Genomic DNA, 26013 nt, shown 5'->3' on the forward strand with positions numbered 1-26013 from the left:
GACCAGTCCGAACACTGACCTCTTAGTGCTGGTCGCCAAGCAAGGCAGCTGCAAATACCATTTTTATACGTCTTTGGTATGGATTGGTTGTTGTAGTTGTAGTTGTTGTAGGGTTTAATGCCATTTTTCAGCACACGATAGGCTATACATGGCGGCCAGTATTAAAGGTGGAGGAAGAATCCCGGGAATATCCCGGAAAGAACCACCGTCCCACGAGAAGCTACTGGCAAGCTTTCTCACATACCCACATTAGCCGAATCCGAGACTCGAACCCACGCAGACAGAGGTGAGATGGCAGTGAACCATAACGGAGAGCACTTTAGACCACTCGGCCACTCGGGGCCCCTGGTATGGATTGGACGGGGTTCAAATCCGCTACCTCCTGCATCAGATGCAGACGCTTTAACCACTGGGCCACCGGAGTGGTCTAGACGAAATTAGCCTTGAATTACTAATGTTTTGGAAAGGAAACAACAATGTTAATTTGTAAACATTACCCCTTCACCCCCTCGATCTTAGGTTATCAGTCCATATTCTTGCAATATTACGACAAAAATATTCTCATGATAAGAACAATGTATAGGTCTGTGAGACTGACGATAGATAAATTTATAAATATATAGATAGCACAGTTTACTTATCTAACACGGCTACGTTATGCAGTAGACCTGCGTCGACGTAAATATGCATTAACATATGAGAAACGGTGTACATGCTTTCATTGTCGAAGTCTTCCCAATAAACAACAGATGTACAAACATGTACTTTCTCGCATGTTGTAAAAGGAAGTTGGCACATGCTTTGTATGTCTTTAATATGACATAACGCCCCCGAGTTGATCAGTGGACTGTTCCAGTTGAGAAATGACAAATGACGAGTTCCCATTTTGAGGATTCAGGAATTTCCAAGTGACACGAAATCGATATTAGACAACAAATAGAATGCTTTCACAGCGAAGTCTGATGTACTCGTACACTTTGTGTAACCGGTGGCTTAAAATGTAATAAACAGCGTAGAAAATGCACGTAATTAACACAGCGCTTGTACGGATTATTATGACTGACATTTCGGATAGATCACTGAGGTCATTATAGTGTGACCGGAGACAGGTGTAGCGGAGTGAAGAAATTGTTCTTGGACGTTAATACAACCATCTGTTGATTCCAATGAGTTGCAGTTATATGCATAGTGCCATGGGAACTCAAAGCTACACAGTAAGTCTTGTGAAAGGTAAGTGGAGCACATGATAATTTTTTCAACATATAAAAAAGAAATATAATGTATTGCAGCAACTTCTTTCACGACTCGCTCCATAAGATATAGAAATTATGTGTTTCTGGACAACGATTTTGTGTCCAGTCACTTCTCTATTTTTGTCTGTCTCAAAAACATACGCGCGCTGCGAATTTTTCTTTTTCTTCATTTTTTTTTTTATTATTAGTGGGGGTAGTCAGAAACCATCTGGGAGTGTCAAACACGAACCCATGGCGATTCGAAGATCCACCATTTCAGTTCAGTTTAATAGATATTAACTGTATAAAATAAATCCATTGACATGATTATCTGCAACACAACAAACGTTTTCACGGACGTACATGTATTAAATACAATAAGACCGGTGATACACATTTATGAAAACTTAGGTTGTTAATATAGTACTCATTCCCAAGATGTATTGGATTACATGTCCAGTCATTTATTCAGAATGTTCTGAGATTACTAATTGAGGAAAGTTTCTCAGTTTGTACATATTGATAACCAAAGAAAAACTTGTTATTAATAAATCGCGGTATTTATAAATGTAGTCAATAAAGATTGTATTATATCAGTGAATGTAGTTTGTCTACAGGGCAGAATAAGATGGTATACATCTGATAAAATGGTGTTTTATGGTTATCTGTGCCAATTTACATCGCTAACAGATTAGTTGCTGCAGCAGAATCTATTTCGAAGAGTTATTACTATCACTGAAAATGTTGCTTTTCGAAAATTCTTCATGTGGCTTTTTAAACTTTTGATGAAGACTGAATACCAATATTATAGTTTGGTTTCTCTTACACGACTTAACTCAATTTGTGCATCAAACCTTTTAATATTTCAATATAATGTAATTGTATACTGTGCTATTTATACGTTTTTCGAACCAGCATATCTTATTTAAAATGTATTACGTAATATGAAAAGCTGACACTTGATTTTAGAGTACATATAACCAAAGAATGTATGCCAAGAGCTGTTCTCAAAACATTGTAACTGCAGCTTTATGAACTACAAGAAGAAATTATTAAATATTTTTTAAATTTTTATATAGGAACAAAGTTGTCGTAATTGTTTTCTAATGGTTCTGTTTCTTCGATAGAAACTCTTAGGACAAAATTTCACTGCAGTGCAGTACAGTGTGTTTGACACAATGTTAATCCATCTTCAGGTGAAATTGTACAGTCATGATTCCTGTTGTTGTAAAAGCTTTTATGATACAAAACTTGCTTTTAACACTATATTACATTGGTGTTTCAAACCACGTGTATATAAAATATGAATACTTAAATATCCATGTATTTGTCTTCATCAAATATAAAAACTGTCAAAATTAGAACCCTTTAGAAAATTCCCCTTTCAAGACTTATTAAAAATAATAACTTTGGTTTATTCACATTTACATTTAAAATAAATTTCTCACAAAAGGTCCCATAACTTGCTCAAGGGAGCTTATAAGCCTGATGTAGTATTAGACAGAAGGGTACGACATCATTATCTAATATGCGATACAAAATACGCTATTCATTTCAACTGGAAAACTATATTCACTAGCTAAGGGCCGTCGATTCATTCCGTTTCACATCGGCATGGAATTAAGTGGACCCGTGACCATTCACAAAGGGAAGGTGCTGGCTCACAGGGATGACTGGAGTACCTAACTAAAGCATTTGTATATACTTTTATTAAGTGGGCTCTCCGTTACGGATCACTGCCATCTCACCTCTGTCTGCATGGGTTCGAGTCTCGGATTCAGCCAATGTGGGTATGTGAGAAAGCTTGCCAGTAGCTTCTCGTGGGTCGGTGGTTCTTTCTGGGGTTTTCCCGGGTTCTTCCTCCACCATTAATACTGGTCGCCATGTATAGCCTATCGTGTGCTGAAAAATGGCGTTAAACCCTACAACAGCAACTTTTATTAAGAATAAAGCGGGACTTAACACATAACCTTGTTTAACTCCAGTCGTTATTCCAAAGCTGCTATTTATTAAGTTATTTGTTTTAACAGAACATAACAGCTTTCATACAGACTTTAACGAATGTTAAAGACTAACCTGTTCATATTATAATGACTAATTTTGTGTGGTAATGAGGACCAAGTAACTGTATTAAACTTTATTCTTAAAAATCCTCAAAATACGGTACTTACTGCAGGACCATTGTCGCTATATTGTCGTGGTTTTTGACTACGGTCATTTCCGTATCATCATGGACGTGCGTGGAGGCGTGTGTGTATGTCTTTTACCATATTACGGAAAAGCCTAACTATTTAAACCTATCGACACGACTCATCAGGCGGTGATGGCAGAATGAACCTTGACTATTTCAGAATGACAAATTTCCATACAGATTTAGACAATTTTTTAAAAAGAATTTATGTTTTCTTTTCTTTTGTTCGTATTTATTTTCCTGTGTTTCTATGTACGTTTAAAATTATACACAGGGTTACGAGAGGCCTTTGAAAGCGTACAACCTCTATAGGACTTGCCCAAAACACGCATTCTTCTTTTGCATGTAGGTAAGAACTGGTTGGGCGACGACGACAAGGTTTACGTTCATCGACTCTGTGTGCATACGGGGAATAATGAGATCATTAGGTTTGGTATTATTATGGTGTTATTATGGGGAATCACGAGACCGTGAAGTCTGGTCTTAATCATGGTCTCCCTTAGGTAAGACTCCACTCTTTGTAGTGCATGTGTGACAAGAACAATTTTTTTTATCTTTTATTTTAACACGTTGACATTTTTTCAGTCTACTCCAGTGACACTCTTCACAGTAATCGATCTAACCAAACTAGTTACGGTATATTTGTCATGTCTTTTATATACTTTTTTAAAGGTACATTTTCTGCAATTTGCTTTTATTATTTCAAATACATTATCGAATTGATGTTGTCTACCCTTTTGGGGATTAATCCTGTTGCCGTTATTTCAAGCAATCTTTAACAGAGCACCTAATCGCTTAGCAATTCGAGAATTGTTGAAATAGGACGTTGAGACGGCAATAGCTTTATACAAACATGATTGTTAATTGCGTTATGTCACATGTATGTAAGCGGCTACATGACTTGTGTATTCATTTAATTCTTGTAATAAACCCATGGAAGCACCATAATATTGAAATTTTGGTATATTCCAATTTCTAAATACTTACGATCAAATCTATATCCAACAGCATAAAACCATCATTGATATATGCTTCTTTATTCAGAAAACCGTATGAGCCGTGGTATTTTTTTAAGCTACATGTGCATGAGACTTGGATTACTTACCAGTATTCCGCACTTGAGGAATCAACCGCTACTTTATTTATTGAGTTCCTACACCGGTCTAGTAAAAAACAAAAACAACCTGACAATTCACGAGAAGACTATTTTCTCCATCTCACTTCAATTAATAATGGGATCAGTTTTAAATATAATTTCCCTTAAGTTTTAGTTATCGTTATCAACCAGTCATCGACTTTCTAACCCTGTGTATCCTCCTTTTGATGTGGTTCCAATATATATATATATATATATATATATATATATATATATATATATATATATATATATATATATATATATATATATATATATATATATATATACCCTATATGGGAAAAATACCACACACACACACACACACACACACATATATATATATATATATATATATATATATATATATATATATATATATATATATATATATATATATATATATATATATATATATATATATATATATATATATATATATATATTCACCTGGACTGTGCACGCGGCTTAAGATTGTCGTAACAATTGTTGTGATTTGGATGCATGCAAAACGTTTTAATATAGGGCCACATAATCTTTACCTATATACCATACACCTAATTATAAATAGATTTTGGAAAATATATAAGAATGAAGGAGCAACATTCGAAGTTTAAAAAATTTTAAAGGAAATAAATTAAATTTATCAGCAGGTTCACATGCCTTTGGTAGTAAAACAACATTTGTGATGGCATTCTGTTTTCAGTAAGAGTTATTCATCCTTTATAAGATAAACACCCATTAGGAGTAAATTTTGCTGGAATAAATGTATTAGGTATTCCTTAATTTAAAAACATAAACAAAGAAAACTGTATGGATGGATTTTTAATGTAGCTTTAACAATTTTTCAGTCATATCGCTACGATGTCTGCATTATGGCAGTTTATAGTGATACCTAGCACTGGAAAACTGTATGGCGGAAGGGTCGTAATAGTCGCGTTCTGGGTGCCAAAATATTTAAAAAAATACATGAAATTTGTGCAGTTATGGAAGGGGGTGTATGGGTAGTATAGGTTTTGGGATCTGCACTAACATTTTGAAAATCGTCAGACAATTACACTAATTCACACACGTCCGCTTTTGCGCCAGTACATTGTACCACTTCTAATATATATAAAAATTTGTTTATATTTATCGCAATGCGCAAACAGTGCTGACAGAGTTTTCAGTATAGACGGGGGGGGGGGGGGAGGGGGGAGAAGGGGTCGCACAGGGAGAAGGCGAAAAACAAAATTTGAAAAGGGAAATGAGCGATACCTATCGGTAGTAATTAATTGTACAGACCTTTACTTGGCTCTCGATTGCTGCAAATCTCTGTCACGCTGGTGTGTTACGATTTTATGTGTTCGCGTGCGAGTAGCTTATCTTTATGAAGTTGATTTAACCATATTGCCCAAACATTTTTTTACGGACTTGACCATACCGTTAGTGACCTTTACAGTACTGTCTGCAAACGACCTTGAATATGATTTTAACACGTTATCTTTCCGTATTTTCAAGGTTAATATACAATCACGGGGTCGGCATTTTTTTGTTGTTGCGAAACCAGTTTCGTGTATATGTTTAGTAAATTAGGTTGTTCTCTAAACGTGTATCGATGTGATGTGATGTGATTTTGATTTTTAACGTAGCTTTAACAATTTTTCAGTCATATCGCTATGATGTCTGCAATGTGGCAGTTTATAGTGATGTCTAGCACTGGGGCATCATGCCGCAGACATGTAGCATGATGTCCGACCCAGTCACATTATCCTGACACCGGGCCGACCAGTCCTAACACTAACCTCTTAATGCTGAGCGCCAAGCGAGGCAGCTGTTAGTACCATTTTTGTAAGTCTTTGGTATGACTCGGCCGGGGATCGAACCCACGACCTCCCGCATCCGAGGCAGACGCTCAAACCACTAGGCCACCGGAGCGGTAAACGTGTATCGAAACGATCCAATGAGATTCTGCAGAATGACTATGGACACACCCATTATAATTTCATGGTTCTGCACTTCTGCCACCCTTTTATGTTGATTTCATACTCTTGCGTCTCCGTATCTTTCAGTAAAGTCTCTAGTAAGATAATACTTAATAGATCGACATATTATTAAGCAAATAAGGTCATATATAATTCTCAGCATATTATTTAACAAATAAGGTCACAGGTTATTTCCACATGTCATTCAACGCGTCATCAATATCACGTTTATTTTGGGAGGGGTTTGTTTGAGAGTTTCGACTGCTTTCATAACCTTACAAAGTGAAATAAAATACTCGTATCAAACTCCATTTATTTGTTCCTGAGACAGCTGACGCAAATTACAGGGATGATCAATAGTCATCAGATCTTCAGAGTATAAGATAAATGTGTTTGCTTTGGTTTTTGGTGTTGTACGACACAGCAACAGAAGTAGATTATGGAGTACCGAGACGATGCAGTACTTTGTCAAAAGGCACACCACGCTAGCCGACCCTGGCTTATCCTATTGTACAATTCGAACCCGTGACCTTTCTGTCGCCAGTCCGGCACACTAACCACTGCAGGAGAGTTCCTCGGACTTATTCTACAATCGCGAGCCTGCAGAGTTAAAATCCATTCATCGTAAGGTGTATCCGAAGATTGTTCACATTTATAGGTTTCCATTAGGGTCTTAACAGTGTCACAAAAGTACATGTGATTTTTTTTCATTAAATAAATTTATTTTTAAATTATTTTCAGCAAACATTTGTTATACAACTTTTATATTCAGGGCATAAAAACGCTGGCTAAGGTATTTAAATTGTCTCTGTTAGGATTTCATTTTTAGAGTTATAAGAAAAATCTTTTCATAACATATCCATTTCACAGTATTGGAACCTGTGCGCATATGCCATTTATTCGATAATCTGTGCGTCGGAATCGATACTATTTTGGTATCCTGTGTGGTTGATTTGTCTTTGTTATTTTTTAGATCTGTTGTTGCTGCTTTTCAAGTAATCAGTATAGGGGAAGAACAGTTGTACAGTCTACCGGTAATTGGAGATTCCACGCGCAGATATTACGATAGTGTGAGATGTGGTAGTGCAGTCGTTGTCTTACCTTTGTTCCCTTTTTACTTCTATTTTCGTGGGGGGGGGGGGCCCGAGTGGCCGAGTGGTCTAAAGCGCTGTCCGTTACGGATCACTGCCATCTCACCTCTGTCTGCGTGTGTTCGAGTCTCGGATTCGGCCAGTGTGGGTATGTGAGAAAGCTTGCCAGTAGCTTCTCGAGGGTCGGTGGTTCTTTCCGGGGATTTCCCGGGTTCTTCCTCCACCATTAATACTGGCCGCCATGTATAGCCTATCGTGTGCTGAAAAATGGCGTTAAGCCCTACAACAACAACTTCTATTTTCGTGTATATAAAATGGAAGTAAAACTTTCAATCGTTTGATCCCCCACATTCCACCATATAATGAAGAAAATAGAGCAATATAAATTTAAAGTATTTAATATGGCTATATAAATTCACGTCATTTATGACAGATACCTTATCTAATTACCAATCAACAGTGGCATAAATAGCATTTATGATGGTTACCGTACAGTGATATAAATCATAGCATATATTATGGCTACCGTACAGTTATACAAATTCATAGTATTTATGATGGCTATCGTACAGTGATATATATCATAAAATTTATGATGGCTACCGTACAATGACATATATTCATAACATTTATTATGGCTATCCTGCATTGATATAAATTCATAGTATATAGGATGGCTACCATATCAAATTACCAATCTAAAGAGATATAAATGATAGTACTTATGATAGCTACAGTACAGTGATATACATTCACTGTATTTATTATGGCTTCTCTACAGTGATAGAAATTCATAGTATTTTGGACGGCTACCCTCTCTAATTACCAATCTACAGATTTATAAATGGATATTATTTATGATGGCTACCCTATCAAAATTACAAATCTGCAGCGATATAAATTCATATTATTTACAATGGTTACCGTACAGTGATATCAATTCTTAGCATTTATTATGGCTACCCTACAGTGATAAGACATTCAACGTATTTTTGATAGCTACCCTCCCTAATTACCAGTCAACATAGATATAAACTCATATCATTTATGATTTCTACCCTCTCTAATTACCAATCTACAAAGATATAAATTCATATCATTTATGATGGCTACCCTCTCTAATTACCAATCTACAAAGATATAAATTCATAGCATTTATGTTGGCTACCCTATCAAACTTTATTAGAGTATCAAATAATGCAGCCTCGCTAACAACAGTCCATTGATGCTGGAAGGACATTGATATGGTTTTCAATATTTTCTTTAAGAAGCGGTGGGTGGATTTGTACTATGATTTGATGGTGATAAAAAAAATGCAATTTCAAATAACACAAACCATAAGGTACGATACATCTCTAAACATCTAATATTTTACTCATCCATGGGCATGCCATTATGACCATGAAATGTAATAATGCCTCTAGATTCTCCATGCATCGACCATTCAGTGTTAAAAACTGATCTGCTGGACAAAGTTTTGCCATACATTTATCACCAGTTTTCATAGACTGCGGCAACTTCAGCATTTCGGAAACGAGAAACATAATTGTAGAGCAGAATGTCACCCATGCCATCATCGCTTTCGTTGCTTTCATCGTTTTCATTGCTTTCATCGCTTTAATTACTTTCATGATAAATAAAATCTAGGCCAGTGTTATTGATGACAATGACTGACAATAGTTTATTGGTAATGTAGGTCATAGGTCCAAACTACTACAGTTACAGAATATTATTGAAACGATGTAGCACGCCATATTACAAATAGATTTAACACAGTGAGGTGAAAAGGGAAAGAACCGAACATAAATATGTAGAAGATGGAACAGAACTAGCATTATATAACTAAATAGTTGTCATCTTCCATATAGGAAGAGAAAAAAATAATATAGTCACGTGTACATTTGACCTCTTCTGTGAAATGCTGAAAAATATGTAGTGCGCAGGTTGAAAAATTATGATGTTGGTTTTTCTTCCTTTATCAGAGAATAGAAGATTTCTACACATGGGTGTTTTGTTTTTAAAAAATATACATTTCTGGTAAGATCTGCATAAAAATGGCATTGTAAAGCAAAGTGATATTCATCTTCTGTTTGTCTTTTGTCACATAACATACATATACTTAGATTTTGGGGATGCCGTTATGACGTCCTTCCTCTATAACTAAGTTATGATTGGAAAAACGGGGTCTGCTTGATGCATTTTGTAGATGGGTACGTACATTAATGGATGTATAAAACTGAACGGAAACAAAATCATAAAATTTACTTTTTTTCTTTAATCTCCAGAAATCCACCGTTTCTGAATACAATAATTTTAGTTTTGTCTAAATTAACAAACATTCCACTGTTTTCACAAAATGTTTTAACAGCACTAATTTGCCTTTGTAAATAGCGGACTGTCTCAGCAGTTATTTTGCAAAGACGTCAACAGCGCAATGATATTAGATACTTCTTATATAATACAGATACCGTTATAAGCATTTTGTCGGAGGTCTGATACTAAGTCATTTATAAATAGACTGAATAGAAGAGGGCTTAATACGCAGCCTTGTCTAGTGCCAATATTAAATGATAAGAATTCTGCATATTGTCCTTTAATCTGCACACTTGAACGCAGACAGTTTTGTTCATCAAATATAGAACTTTCCAGCTTTGTTTTGACCAGGCAGGTTAGTAATTTTACATGATCAACAGAGTCTAAAGCAGAGGCGGCGTTAGGAGTACGCGGGGCCTAGGGCTGACCATGACCGCGCATAGCCAGAGTATCGGTATCTCGATTAGTATGCTACTGCAAACACTGATTGTCTAGATTAGATCAACTTTCGCGAATTGTCTCTTCCTCCATCAGTTTCGTTTCTGTTTAAATACTTGTTCCACATCCATTGCGCTTGCAATTTCCTTTGCAGTGACCATAGCAGAATGAAAATCAGTGTCCCGATCCTTTGTTAAGTACGTGACGAGTCCTTTAATTTGCTGTATTGCTACATCCAATTGCATGTCAGATGATTGTAGCGATTTGCTCACAGTATTAAACAGTAAACAGAATGTCAGACCATATGATCGTGGCAATGATGAACTCCAAGTTTCCTACCTCAAAATATGCAAGAGACTCGGCTTCGGCTTTTACCATAGGGTCCCTGGATTTGTCTGATACAAGACAGCCGTTGCCCGCTAGTGGCGTTGAGAAAATGGCCGCATCTGTCTGCATGTGTGCTGCCACCTGTTAATTGCTTTACGAAGTTGACTAAGTTGACTTCGCAACTTTGCGTGCATTACGTGCGGCCTGTATCAGCGTTTCCAATTTACCGGAGAATATAGCTTGACAAACTCATATGGACGGCCTTAGGCCTGAAGCGCGGGGCCCCCTCAACAGCGGGGCCTGGGGCAGTCGCCCCACTTGCCACCCCCAAATGCCGTTCATGGTCTGAAGCCTTCAAAAAGTCAAGGAAAAGACAATAAAAACGACACACTTTTCTACTCAGATGTTTCTGAACCAATTCTTGAAGTGAAAATATATTATCTATCACAGAGTAGCCTCCGTGAGAGCAGGCATGAAATTTTGTTATTTGCTTGGCACAAATGAACAAAATACTGGTAAATTTTTTATTCAAGATCTCATTGAGAGAGATACTGAAGTAACTGTTAGGTTCATCTAAAGGGCCTTTTTATGTGATGAGAAGATAATACATTCGCCCCATTGCGTAGGGAAGTACCCTGTGTCACAAAATGCATTAAAGAATTTGACTAGATATGGGTACGTATATTGTTACGAGTCTATACTCTTAAAATAAGTAACATAAAATATTAAAAGACAACAAGCTTTGTTAAAATTTAAAAAATAATGTATTGTCCTAGAATACAAAGTGAAAATGAGAAGAAAAAAAAGAATTTACGATATTGTGAATTAAATCCCAAAATAAACCAAGAATTACAGACACAAGTCCTAGTAATTTAAAGTCCTGAATAAAACGCAGTACAAGTCACAAAGAAATCCAAAAATCGAAGGCGATGACGCGTGTATGTTATAGCTTATATAGTGCTGATGTATCGACAGTCTTTTGTTGAATCACAACAATATAATTTCAGGTTTGAATTCAGCATAAATTCCATTGAATGTCTTTATCAAAGAATTTTATCAGAGCACTTATGTTGTTGTTGTTGTAGGGTTTAACGCCATTTTTCAGCACACCATAGGCTATACATGGTGGCCAGTATTAATGGTGGAGGAAGAACCCGGGAAACCCCCGGAAAGAACCACCGACCCGCGAGAAGCTGCTGGCAAGCTTCCTCACATACCCACATTAGCTGAATCCGTGACTCGAACCCACGCAGACAGTTGAGATGGCAGTAATCCGTAACGGAGAGCGCTTTAGACCACTCGGCCACTCTGGGCCCCCGAGCGCTTACGTATTTCCAGAGAAAATAATAACTTGAATTGAATAATTGGAACAAAAAGGATTGCAGCCCAAAACTGCTTGTCACAACATATAATAAACAACTTGATAGTGCTAGATTTTAAAACACGAATGACCACAGTTACAATATATATAGTTCTCTACTTGGCCTCAGGTCACAATTAGCGTTTTCTAAAATAAATCTCATTAGCTCATTGAAAATAACCTTCTAGAATGATCCGGATGTTTACAAAACAATACCATGAATTGTGTATAATTCATTTAGTAAATGCCAAAACTCTGACCCAAATAAACACATTTTCTTCTATTAATAATGATCCTGATATTAAGCCCATACACAGGGAGAATAATTTAGCTAATTATTAGTTGTTTACACATAATAAAATAAAAAAGTCAGTTAGGTCAAGCAGAAATGAACTCAGTTTTGGACAAAGTCAAGTCCAGCATACAATGTTACATCACAATAGCATGTGTAATATCATTTTAAAATAAAAGAAGGCTAACAAACTATGTAAATTAAATATATATATATAACAATAATATATGGTATACTAAACTCCAATGAATAGTTATATTCTGTTTTGCTTACATGTTGACATTTTAGCATAAATAGTGCCAGTGATTACATTCAATTTGTGTTAATTTAAAAAAAATGCGTGACAAAACTATCAATGAATTTAAACAAGTTTTACTTTTTGACGTTTGTCATTTTACACCAAATTGTTTCATCAAATATACAATAGAACAAATGATGTTTGCAATATGAGGATTTCGATGGATCCCATATTATCTACTATAGCACGAGAATACGTTCTATGGATTGTTTGTATGTATTTACCTTCAGGTAGTGTGCATAATTTTCGGCTATTGCTTTCATGTATACCAAATGTCGCCTTTCACAATGTCAGTGTTTTGAAAGCTTTGCCAATGTTTTATTTTAGTACACATTCACATTTGCATCACCGTGATCAGTTTGGTTGGATAGCGACATTTTAGGGTCAATATTAAGCCTCTTGTTAAAGACGGCAGAGAATCATTGTGCGTTGCATAGTTATGGATGCTTGCGGTCTTCTTTCACAATTTGTGAGAATGTGGATGTAATCGCTTCATCTGTTACAGTACAGGCCTAGATCTGTTAGGGTACACACCCAAATCTGTTAGGGTTCACGCATAAATCTGTTATAATTCAGGGTTAAATCTGTTAGAATACGTGCATTATAATACAGGGATTATTACGTAAGAAAATTATGCTTATATTATTTGCATATTGATCCTGCAATGAAAGGAATGCTATAAGTTAGAGTTGGGCACCGCGATATATTTTGCACCGCGTTCTACCACGGCATTTCTCAACGTACCGCAATACGGTATACCGCAATTATATAAGGGACCAAAAATTCAGAAGCCCGTCACTATTTCATTTAATTCCAGCTGACAATAACTGGAGAAAAAAATTTCTTCTGATTTATAGCAAAATAACATCATCTTAAATCCATGATAGTATTAGGAAAAAAGTATTAATTATCTTGAGATAAAAGAAAAGAAAATAGTTTAGCTCGAAAGAAAATTACAGGCCCGCCCCCTCCAATAATCAAATGGCCGGTATCTTAAAGTTGATGAATTTACTGTGTATATGTTGTACAAGTTGCAATTTTAAAGCTGTAACTAAAGTGGGATGATTAAGCTTACACTATAGATGATACTGTGAAAGACATAGTGCCAACAGCAGAGAGTCTATTTCTAAAAATAGAAAGTGTTGATACTGAATACTACATTTTGTTTGCTTTTCGATTGATATAATAGGCTTGGAAAGTTTGGGATGCCAGCATCAGCCAAGATATTTAGCAGAGAGGACCAGTAAACATTAAACACGCTTACTCACCATACGAGAAATTATTTAGTGGACTTGAGAAACTGCGTAAAGTGCAGACAGAAAAGATCGTAGGATGATTTTCAGTCTTACAAAGGAATACATAAACTTAATACATTCACATACGCTAGTAAATAATTAAAACATGATGTGTGTTTTTGTTTGATATTTGCTGTTGATTTTTTAATCCGAAATATTTCTGACAGTTGAATTTTGTCCGAATCTGTTTCACAATTCACTTGGCTACTGCGTTAGCATACGCGACAGGTGTCAAAGATGCCATGAAAGGATTATACATATATATATATATATATATATATATATATATATATATATATATATATATATATATATATATATATATATATATAATTATATGTGACTCCATTAGTTTCTGACAGATACACTCGTACCAGTACAATGAGAAAGTACCGTGGTACGTACAATGAGGAAGTACCGTGGTACGTACGACCGGAAAAAATACCTCGGTAAACCGGTAAACCCTCACACCTATACTACATATATGCACGCTGTATATTCTACAGGTTGTAGTGCTGCTTGCATTGTCAGCACTGTTATATGGAACAATTCCCACGTCATCGCGACTGTATCGCGCTGCCTTACTTGCAACTTCTCTTACTGTAAAAGCTTGATTCGTTTTTCGTCTCTCCATCATAAGTAGTCAGTCTGACTGAAGTCGAGATCTCGCGATCATCTTATCATAAATATATCTGACAGACCTATAAAGGAGGTCAGGATTTCGGTGATCTTTGGAATTGGCGGTTCACTTATTGGTTGTAAACTATCAACAGAAGTCTTGTATTTCGCATTGAGGAAAGTTATCGTAAGAAACATTGTAATCAAAGTGACGTTTATTACTTTCGTAAATGTGAAATATGTAATTGAACTAATGAATCAGAAGTTCAACAGAGCGTCGTATCGGTCTCCTTCAGATTTCCGATATGTCGGAGATCACAATTTTAATCAGATTTATATAATAATGTGACAAATAATTAAAATAATTTATGATTGGTTAAGCAAGCCACACAAACTAGTATTTTATTTAGAGTTTAAGTAATCAACTCTAAATTTAATTCCTAACACTTTTCTTCCTCATGTTAATTTATGTATAATCACACCGCAATGTACGACCTTCAGATTGTGCGTGACGACGGTATCGTACAAAAATGTAGGTGGGCGATATCGTGTCGATTTGAGATCTCCCTGGGTAAATATGTTTCCAGTTCATTGCACTGGCGATCACTACAAGAGTTGCATAGTTACCATAATCATCTGTATCATCTATATTAGAACATTTCAATCGAGATATGCTTTGTTGGATATACATGGCGACCATCTACCGGCATATTGTTAGTGAAATAATTTTTTTTTATTAAGCTTTAGTGAGATGTGACCTTGGCATTGTCACGTGACAGAGTAAGTATCTTCATTGTGTTCAGAACAGCATAAATAATATCGTGATATTAACGCCCCGGTAGTACAGAGGGGAAAAGGCTTATGATGGCATTACAGTTTTTACATTCAGTTTGTTTCTTTTTACGGCATTGAAACCCTAGTCGTTTCTAAAACTCGCCCTGACTATAAATAATTTTCCTCTAATCAATATATGATCACAAATATCACAACTTCACGGTTGCATCACAACTCAACAATTGTATGGTCACCGCAAAATCCGCACATAAAACAATTACAATATTATAGTCATGGACACCCAAACAGTACATGTTGCACTATACTCAGTATGTAATAAATTTATATATGTTGAACTATACTCAGTATGTAATAAATTTATATATGTTGCAATATATTCAGCATGTAATAAATTTATATTTGTTGCACTATACTCAGTATGTAATAAATTTATACATGTTGCACTATACTCAGTATGTAATAAATTTATATATGTTGCACTATACTCAGTATGTAATAAATTTATACATGTTGCACTATACTCAGTATGTAATAAATTTATATATGTTGCACTATACTCAGAATGTAATAAATTTATACATGTTGCACTATACTCAGAATGTAATAAATTTATATATGTTGCACTATACTCAGTATGTAATAAATTTCTTACCATTTAAAAGACATTTCTTTTGGTATAAATTCTGTTTCTTTTCGGACTACGTTTCAGCATTTTATCTTCCAATACCCGTCTTCCCCCAAAGAAACAAGTATACAGGGATTTGTCTCCAGTTTAAAGCAGGTTATGTGATGATAAAGTGAAAGAACAAAAATTAAGTTTGTAAAAGGTTTTTGTACCGATATACAATCCAAATTTTTTACGAGGATATGAAGGTGGTTAAATCGTGGATCTCCGATACGCCAGGTAAGGGCTGGATCAGGATGAAGCCGATTTGGGATTGGTTGAATTATGGTTAACCGATAACCGGTAAGGGGTGTAACCGCATGAAACGGATTTGGGAATGGATACGCCAGGTAAGGGGCGCAACAAGATGAAGCGGATTTGGGATTGGATACGCCATGTAAGGGGTGTAACAGGATGAAGCCGATTTGGGATTGGATTTAGAGAAGACCCCAAAGGCAATTTCGTGACTGATATATTTATTTATACTCTAACTGAACGATGAATTAATCTGACGGCAACTCGCAGGAATGAAGTCAACAATGAATTTAACAGAATATTGAGCACCAAGTTAAACAACCGATATAAGGAAATGATATCATTCCTAACCGGAACAAATCAGAACACGAAACTTAAACGAGTAATCAAACAAGACTTAAAGCATGAAACTTGTAAACAAATATGACTGATATATGGATCTGTCACCATGGATTATCCCTATATATTTTATACACACATATGCACGTTGTATGATTCTGTCACCAAGGGTTTTCAAAGAATAAATTTGTAAAAACAAATATGAATTAGATATGTTTCATCCACACGTAGGATGTATGTGTTATTGATTTTATCTCATATAGCGATATTGAATTATTGAATTCACTCATATTCTGGTATTGATTAATATTGATTAAACAATGGAACACGTGAATCTCATGGCGTCCAGTTGACGATGGGTTTTCGGTTCACACAGCTCTCGTCGAATGGTCAAGGAGCCACCACGCATGGCCCACCCCTCAATCTGCTGAAGGATCCATCAAGTGCCTCCGTATTCCACGCAAACCAGTTGGTCCCTCTCTGCGAGGAAAACGATACCGTCCTCCGAGTCAACGTCACGTAACCATCGGCAGCAGCAAGAAACCCCGGTGTCATACGACTCCCAGTCAATAAAATCAGATTGCAACAGTAATGGTTAATGGTGTACATCTTTTTCAACACACAGTCAATAGCTTGTTTGGTTGGACAGAGCCCGCTGTAAGATATTTTGCCTTACAAGACGTCCGTAATGTATTTGTTACGGTGGCAGTTTTATTTTACTCGTTAACCATTACTTTTCGGTTTACCATTGTATATGCAGTATCTGTAGGGGACATGAAGACACGCAGTTTGGTCATTCCCTCCAATCTCTATCCAATCCTGCACCCAATCTTCATGGATGCAATTATTAGGATCTAAAAGGGTTCATAGTACGATTCGGAAGACGGTCAAAACACGTGACTAAATGCTCGTCAAGGTTAAGTTTAGCTCATTTGCTCCTGTCTTATAACAAAATATTACAGGTTATATGGTCTTGGAAAGTCAATCACCTTTCATAAATACATTGTGAGAACTACTTCCTCAACTTGTGACTAGGGCATGCAAGAATATAGCTGGTCTCAACCATTTCATCAAATTTCACCGTAATATTAATATGCATAAATAACTATTTGTCAAACTTACAAAGGTGTTTTGAGACCAGCACAACAAATTGGCATAATTGTCCGGAAGTTTGGTTGTTACGTAACGAATATATCACTGAAATTACTGACATTACTCTGGGTTTTTGCATTTCATTGGTTACGCTGAAACTATGTTCAAATTGCGATTGGTGGATTTCATTGTATTTCAGACAGTCTTAAATTCTTCCAAAATCATAAATACCCTTCATCCAAGATAGTTCCGTTGATGGAGCCTCATGATGGCACTCTACAGTTTCATACTCTGCATACGGTTTAATTGTTGTAAGAAAACAAAATTCCAAGGTTTTCCTCGCTGGTATTCCTGGCTATTTAAAAAGGAACTTGCATATCTTAGGTTTTGTTAAATCAACTTTTCTTTTCCGTTGTTTTGGTTTATGATTGATGGGTGTAATTTGGGTTATAGAGTATAAAGTTTGGCCTTATCTCAGATGTGCAACTATCAAACAAGTGCTTGCTCCGTTTGGCCATTTTCACTTCCAGGAAGTCAAAGTTGAATTGGTGGAAGAAAACAAAACAAGACCATAACTTTTGTAATATTGTTATATATTTTATAATTTAATTTATTCCAGTTTCAGAAGCTGCTATAGTCTACTCTGACAAAATTGATTTTCGATGTTTTAACAACTGCTAAAGTTAGTGTACATTGTACTATTTCATGCTAATTTCTCTAGCACAAGTAAGCTGCCATTTTGATCAGCTGTCTGCTATAGATAGTATATAGTTCCATAATTACCACACGCAACAAATTTCAGTTACAGTACACAAAAGTGGCATAGAGGAATGCCAACATTCTCTCCTCGGTGCGTGCAAACAATTCACCTTATACCTACCTCTCTCAGATATACATAACAGTTGTAGGCTGAACCTATAATAACGACAAAGGAGCGTATAAGATTGTTGCCTTTGACTTGCAACTATGATGCAAAAAACCCAACCGTCTAATCTTTGCATACATGTCATATCTCACATTGTGAGGAAAACAGTGTAAGGAGTTAGCATCGTGTCTCAATCTCAATATATGAGTTCAATTTCTCACGTAATATCTTGCAATAAGCCAAAGGGTCTCTTTATCGAACGAATCAATCCCTGGAGTGAAATCTGCTAGAAGTCACTTGTTTTCCCTTTATTTCCACGGAATTCTCGACGCTAACCATTGTCTTCTGGAAATTCCAACTCGCCCTGGCTATAAATAATTATCTTCTAATCAATATATGATCACAAATATCACAACTGCATGGCCGCCTCACAACTTCGTGGCTTCTTCTTGTTACATTTCCGTACCATAGCGCCAGTACTTCACGCCGTGAAAATATAAACACAACTCAAAGATCAAATACAGGAAATTATTTTCCTACTCTGCCATCCCTAGATTAGTAAAATCATTATTTCAAGCCTTGTCTCACATGTAACACTACACTATATTTACCATCATATCAACAATAAAACCGCTCCGGTGGCCTAGTGGTTAGAGCGTCTGCCTCGGATGCGGGAGGTCGTGGGTTCGATCCCCGGCCGAGTCATACCAAAGACTTACAAAAATGGTACTAACAACTGCCTCGCTCGGCGCTCAGCATTAAGAGGTTAGTGTTAGGGCTGGTCGGCCTGATGTCAGGATAATGTGACTGGGTGGAACATCATGCTACATGTCTGCGGCATGATGCCCCAGTGCTAGACATCACTATAAACTGCCACACTGCAGACATCGTAGCGATATGACTGAAAAATTGTTAAAGCTACTTTAAAAATCCAAAACACACACACACACATCAACAATAAAAGGCGTCTTCAGATAATGGAACAATCTCTACTCATTTAATCCATCGTATAAAATATCAGTCTCTTTCAAGAGATACACATCCAGTCAACACAATTAGATTTTAATCGGAACTACCTACTACGTAGCTAAAGACCAGCTTATGTGGCATTGACCTGAACTCACTACGAAATCAAACAATACTATCATGAAATCTCATCGACACTGTACTCTGTGATGATTGCCTCTAACAACTGACTAATTACTTGGGCTGATAAATATTTCCCCAACACGAGTTCCCATGATCAAACAAGTAATCAGACAAATATAACAAATCTTTAAAATGGCGACGTGAATACAAATGGCAAATACCGTAGATTTATTACAATCTTTTTCATGCTTAGATTTGTTTTTGGTGAAGTTTATAAAGAACAGACCCTACTTTGCAATTGATTCCTTAATACGTTGCATGTTGGAATAAACTTGTTGATTGTGTTATGTATATTTGATTTAATTTATATTTGATTTAATTTAATTGTTTGTAAATTTTAAAATCTTTTTATTTTTAATTTCATTACATGTCATAGTAATGTAATTTTGTTTACTATGAATTTGATATTTTCCAGAAATTAGTTTGACCTGACTGTTTAATCGTAAACATCGAACCTTGTATCTTTTGCTGACCTACTTCCTAGCCTTGATTGAGAAACAAGTAAACAACGTATTTTTTTAAATTCATTCTTACGATGTGAATAATAATAGTGAAATCGAGACTGTACTGGAATGTGATCACGTGACCCTCATACGGGTATCTTTTGGGGGCATTATTTGACCGTATAACCTTTGTCTATAGAGAAATAATCCCAGTTTGGCTTTTACCTTTGTCACTGGAAAGCGTTTCGTTGTGACCAGTTTGGAGTTACATTTTACTTTCTATTCAAATTATTTGGCTTCTAAAAGATTAATTCTTTTTCCTGGAATTTTTCGAGTGTTCATACAGATTTCTTGGACAAAGACATTTATTAAAATTTTATTCGGAAATTCAAACACCAGAATATTGTGTGTGGATCAACAAAGAACTGAAGACACATCCGTAATATAAAATAAAGGCTACAGTATACGTCACCGCCATCCATTTTGGATTTTTCTTCGGGATTCGAACTTGATTTCATAAGAACATTTCATTACTAGGACTTCTAAAATTTAATTCGTGATTATTCTTGGATTATTTCTGGGTTTGATTTCTTAATACCGTAAGTTCTTATTTTTTCATTTTTACGTTGTTTTTTTTTTCTTCTTAGGGAAAAAATTATTTGTTAAATTTTTTAAAGCTTATTGTTTTCATTTATTCTATTGTTACTTGTTATTAGTGCCTAAACACGTAACACAAGAATTGAACGTATCAAAGATAAATTTTGAACCATAGTTGTCAGTACGCATCTTGCATATAAAGTGCAGTTAATTTTTTCAGCATGGGAAAGTTCACCCAAAGGGCCAATGTTTTTGCATTTTGAATCTATGGTTTACCTTGAGTAACATTTACAAAACCTGAAGGAACATACTAAAATCTCACAGAATTGTTCGGTCACATTTCACAGTCCGGTACCCTGAAAGCATCGCATATATGGTATTGATGTTGTACTGGTGTTTGCGGTTCGAAACACACAAGTGTGTTTGAAATTAATTGTCCTGTAAATTATTATTATTATTATTATTATTATTATTATTATTATTATTATTATTATTATTATTGTTGTTGTTGTTGTTGTTGTTGTTGTTGTTGTTGTTGATGATGATGTTGGTTTGCACATGGTACATAATTTGGATAGGATTAGTGAGATTAAGCTTGCCTCTGGAATATTTTAAGTTTGACAGGAAAAATATAAAGTGATCAGTTGTATAAGTGATTTTGATATTGGGCCCATGCTGACATGTTACATACATATCAGTTGTATCAGTGATTTTGATATTTATACACTGGTCGAGACTTGGGCCCATGCTGACATGTTACATAAGTATCAGTTATATAAGTGATTTTGATATTTATACACTGGTCGAGACTTGGGCCCATGCTGACATGTTACATAAGTATCAGTTGTGTAATAGGTTTTGATATTTATACACTGGTCGAGACTTGAGTCCATGCTGACATGTTACATAAGTATCAGTTGTGTAAATGGTTTTGATATTTATACACTGGTCGAGACTTGGGTCCATGCTGACATGTTACATACGTATCAGTTGTGTAAATGGTTTTGATATTTATACACTGGTCGAGACTTGGGTCCATGCTAACATGTTACATAAGTATCAGTTGTGTAATAGGTTTTGATATTTATACACTGGTCGAGACTTGAGTCCATGCTGACATGTTACATAGGTATCAGTTATATAAGTGATTTTGATATTTATACACTGGTCGAGACTTGGGCCCATGCTGACATGTTACATAAATATCAGTTGTATAAGTGATTTTGATATTTATACACTGGTCGAGACTTGGGCCCATGCTGACATGTTACATAAGTATCAGTTGTGTAATAGGTTTTGATATTTATACACTGGTCGAGAATTGAGTCCATGCTGACATGTTACATAGGTATCAGTTATATAAGTGATTTTGATATTTATACACTGGTCGAGACTTGGGCCCATGCTGACATGTTACATAAATATCAGTTGTATAAGTGATTTTGATATTTATACACTGGTCGAGACTTGAGTCCATGCTGACATGTTACATAAGTATCAGTTATATAAGTGAGTTTGATATTTATACACTGGTCGAGACTTGGGCTCATGCTGACATGTTACATAAGTATCAGTTATATAAGTGAGTTTGATATTTATACACTGGTCGAGACTTGGGCCCATGCTGACATGTTACATAAGCATCAGTTGTGTAATAGGTTTTGATATTTATACACTGGTCGAGACTTGAGTCCATGCTGACATGTTACATAAGTATCAGTTATATAAGTGAGTTTGATATTTATACACTGGTCGAGAGTTGGGTCCATGCTGACATGTTACATAAGTATCAGTTACATAAGTGAGTTTGATATTTATACACTGGTCGAGACTTGGGCCCATGCTGACATGTTACATAAGTATCAGTTATATAAGTGATTTTGATATTTATACACTGGTCGAGACTTGGGCCCATGCTGACATGTTACATAAGTATCAGTTGTGTAATAGGTTTTGATATTTATACACTGGTCGAGACTTGAGTCCATGCTGACATGTTACATAAGTATCAGTTGTGTAAATGGTTTTGATATTTATACACTGGTCGAGACTTGGGTCCATGCTGACATGTTACATACGTATCAGTTGTGTAAATGGTTTTGATATTTATACACTGGTCGAGACTTGGGTCCATGCTAACATGTTACATAAGTATCAGTTGTGTAATAGGTTTTGATATTTATACACTGGTCGAGACTTGAGTCCATGCTGACATGTTACATAGGTATCAGTTATATAAGTGATTTTGATATTTATACGCTGGTCGAGACTTGTGTCCATGCTAACATGTTACATAAGTATCAGTTGTGTAAATGGTTTTGATATTTATACACTGGTCGAGACTTGGGTCCATGCTAACATGTTACATAAGTATCAGTTGTGCAATAGGTTTTGATATTTATACACTGGTCGAGACTTGAGTCCATGCTGACATGTTACATAAGTATCAGTTACATAAGTGAGTTTGATATTTATACACTGGTCGAGACTTGTGTCCATGCTAACATGTTACATAAGTATCAGTTGTGTAAATGGTTTTGATATTTATGCACTGGTCGAGACTTGAGTCCATGCTGACATGTTACATAAGTATCAGTTGTGCAATAGGTTTTGATATTTATACACTGGTCGAGACTTGAGTCCATGCTGACATGTTACATAGGTATCAGTTATATAAGTGAGTTTGATATTTATACACTGGACGAGACTTGTGTCCATGCTAACATGTTACATAAGTATCAGTTGTGTAAATGGTTTTGATATTTATACACTGGTCGAGACTTGGGTCCATGGTGACATGTTACATAAGTATCAGTTGTGCAATAGGTTTTGATATTTATACACTGGTCGAGACTTGAGTCCATGCTGACATGTTACATAAGTATCAGTTACATAAGTGAGTTTGATATTTATACACTGGTCGAGACTTGGGTCCATGCTGACATGTTACATAAGTATCAGTTGTATAAGTGATTTGGATATTTATACACTGGTCGAGACATGTTACATAAATATCAGAGAAAAGAGATTAATTCAAAATGTTATTCTGGAGTTGTCGTTGTCCATGTAATAGAACATATAAGGCACAGTTTCCATATCTATCAATTTTAATATAAATTTTAAAAAATATATTGTCTGGATAAAATTCTCCTCATGTACAAACTGTTCACGAAGACCTATTTTTTGGTGTAGTATATATGTGACCAGAACATTATTGGAAACGAATCGGCACACTATATAATTATGCATACAAACCAGACATTTACTATTGGTGGAGATTTCAATGCCTTTACCTCCACAGAACCTGATTTTTAGCCTGTGTTGGGGATGTAGATTTAGGGACAAGGGCTACAAAAATACGAAAAGTGGGCTAATGCAGCCCTTTTTATTAATATTTTTCACTCTTCTTCCCATCTAACTAAAAGTTTGGAAGAACGAAAATGCTTCGTCAACCCCCACCCTCCACAAACCCAACAGTTCTTTGAAATAATCATGATGTTAGGTTTAAAATGAGTTCAGATATTCCGTTTAAAATTAAGAGGCACAGCCCCTTAATTCAGTTCCCAATGTCACTCGTAATTCCGTTCTTTTTCGTGAGTGATCCAAGCGTAGTGATGTGATACATTCGACGAAATCCAATCCAGTGACAAAAGATTCGCACGTGTTGGACAAATTGATTCAAAAGGGAATGAAGAGAGGCAGGCCCGCGTTTATAAGCGGATCTGCGAACAAACGGTGTGCATTAGATAAAAATAAGGCTCGGGTGAAAACTGGTTACCAACTGGGGTGCTGTGATACTTTAAAGGGAAACATCTGGGCGAAAGCAAACTAGCTGCTGCGGATTTTCCTGATTAATCGGTAAGCACACGACACGGACTTGTAAAATATAATGTACTTCAATTGTGCCTTTACAGAGAACAATATTTGTAAATGCTGTGCCGAGTACTGATTCAATTCAAACTCAAAATAAGAATAGCTTATCTTATAAAAATCGCCTACTGAATCAGACATTGCGTGGAGTTGACTTTTTCTATTTACAACGGTAACGTCAACATATTTTGTGTTCCAGCTTTCGACTGAAATCTCTTGACCCACAGATGTCGCTGATCAACAGCGGATTAATTTATACGTTTGAAAAATGGACGGGTTTCTCAATTCCAGGGAGAAACTACATGGCTCATATTATGATAAAACGTCAATATTATCTAGTTTTATTGGCTCGGAACGATGATTTGGACCAATAACTTTCACTTTGGTGTAGCTGATCCCATTAACATTACATATGAAAATAAAGTATTCATCCAAGAGACAGATATATGGAATGAAAGACAAAAAATATTTGTCCAAAAATGTTAGTTCTTCCTTATCTGAAAAGTCTAATATTATTCTCACAATGATAGGAACAAATCAGATCGATACTGCTTTGAATTATCTCGTTATTCTCACAAAGATAGAAACCAATCAGATCGATACTGCTTTGAATAATCTCATGTAGAGTATTTGTGTTTCAGCGCGGACGATGAAAGTAGATCAAGATATCGTTAACAGAAGCGATCGACTTTTTTCATGCAGAATCTATAAATTGGACAGTCAGTATGTTAATCCTAGAATTGTTATGTTTCATTGTTGTATCATGTTTGTTTCATACGAGTCTGTAATTTGGATGTTATTATTATTATTATTATTATTATTGTTGTTGTTGCTGTTGTTAGTAGTAGTAGTAGTTGGTGTTGTTGTAGTAGTGGTAGTAGTAGTAGTAGTAGTAGTAGCAGCAGCAGTAGTAGTTTTGGCAAACATTCGCAACTGAATTATCTGTTGACGGTACATTTACTAGTATTAGAGGATTTTGACGCATGTTGTTTAAATATTTAGACGTTGAAATTGTAAAGCACCAGGGTCCCTTAGATTATTTGTCAATGGTTTAAAAATGAGTAATATGTATGTATGTATGTATGTATGCATGCATGCATGCATGCATGTATGTACGTAAACATGTTATGTTCTAAATTTTACGGCAGTTCAGCAAAGAAGTTGCTATTTGGTGCCATCTGAAGGTAAAATTAGAAAAAGGTCACATCGATTGCATAAAAATGTAGGAAGTTAAAAGGTAGTAATATGTATGATATATATTATTTCATATTAACCCCTCATGTATACATACATACATACATACATACATACATACATACATACATACATACATACATATACACATACATACATACATACATACTATCACAACAACAACAAAAATAAGGAT

At 35.7% G+C, this 26013-nt stretch overlaps 1 protein-coding gene across 2 annotated transcripts in view; it reads left to right on the plus strand.

The window, feature by feature from the left end:
- The first annotated feature begins 754 nt into the window (after positions 1 to 754).
- LOC149781745 (kazrin-like) overlaps positions 755 to 26013 on the plus strand; it is a 196186-nt gene continuing 170927 nt past the window's right edge. For both annotated transcript variants that reach the window (XM_089935863.1, XM_089935864.1), the window contains exon 1: positions 755 to 1230. Coding sequence is in view for 1 of the 2 variants with exons in the window: in XM_089935864.1 (XP_089791990.1) it covers positions 1167 to 1230 (64 nt within the window). In the remaining variant the exon portion in view is untranslated. The remainder of the gene's footprint in view (positions 1231 to 26013) is intronic.

The sequence above is a fragment of the Sinohyriopsis cumingii genome, chromosome 15 (assembly GCF_028554795.1).
Source record: "Sinohyriopsis cumingii isolate HCF-2022 chromosome 15, ASM2855479v2, whole genome shotgun sequence".
Taxonomy (NCBI): Eukaryota; Metazoa; Mollusca; class Bivalvia; order Unionida; family Unionidae; genus Sinohyriopsis; species Sinohyriopsis cumingii.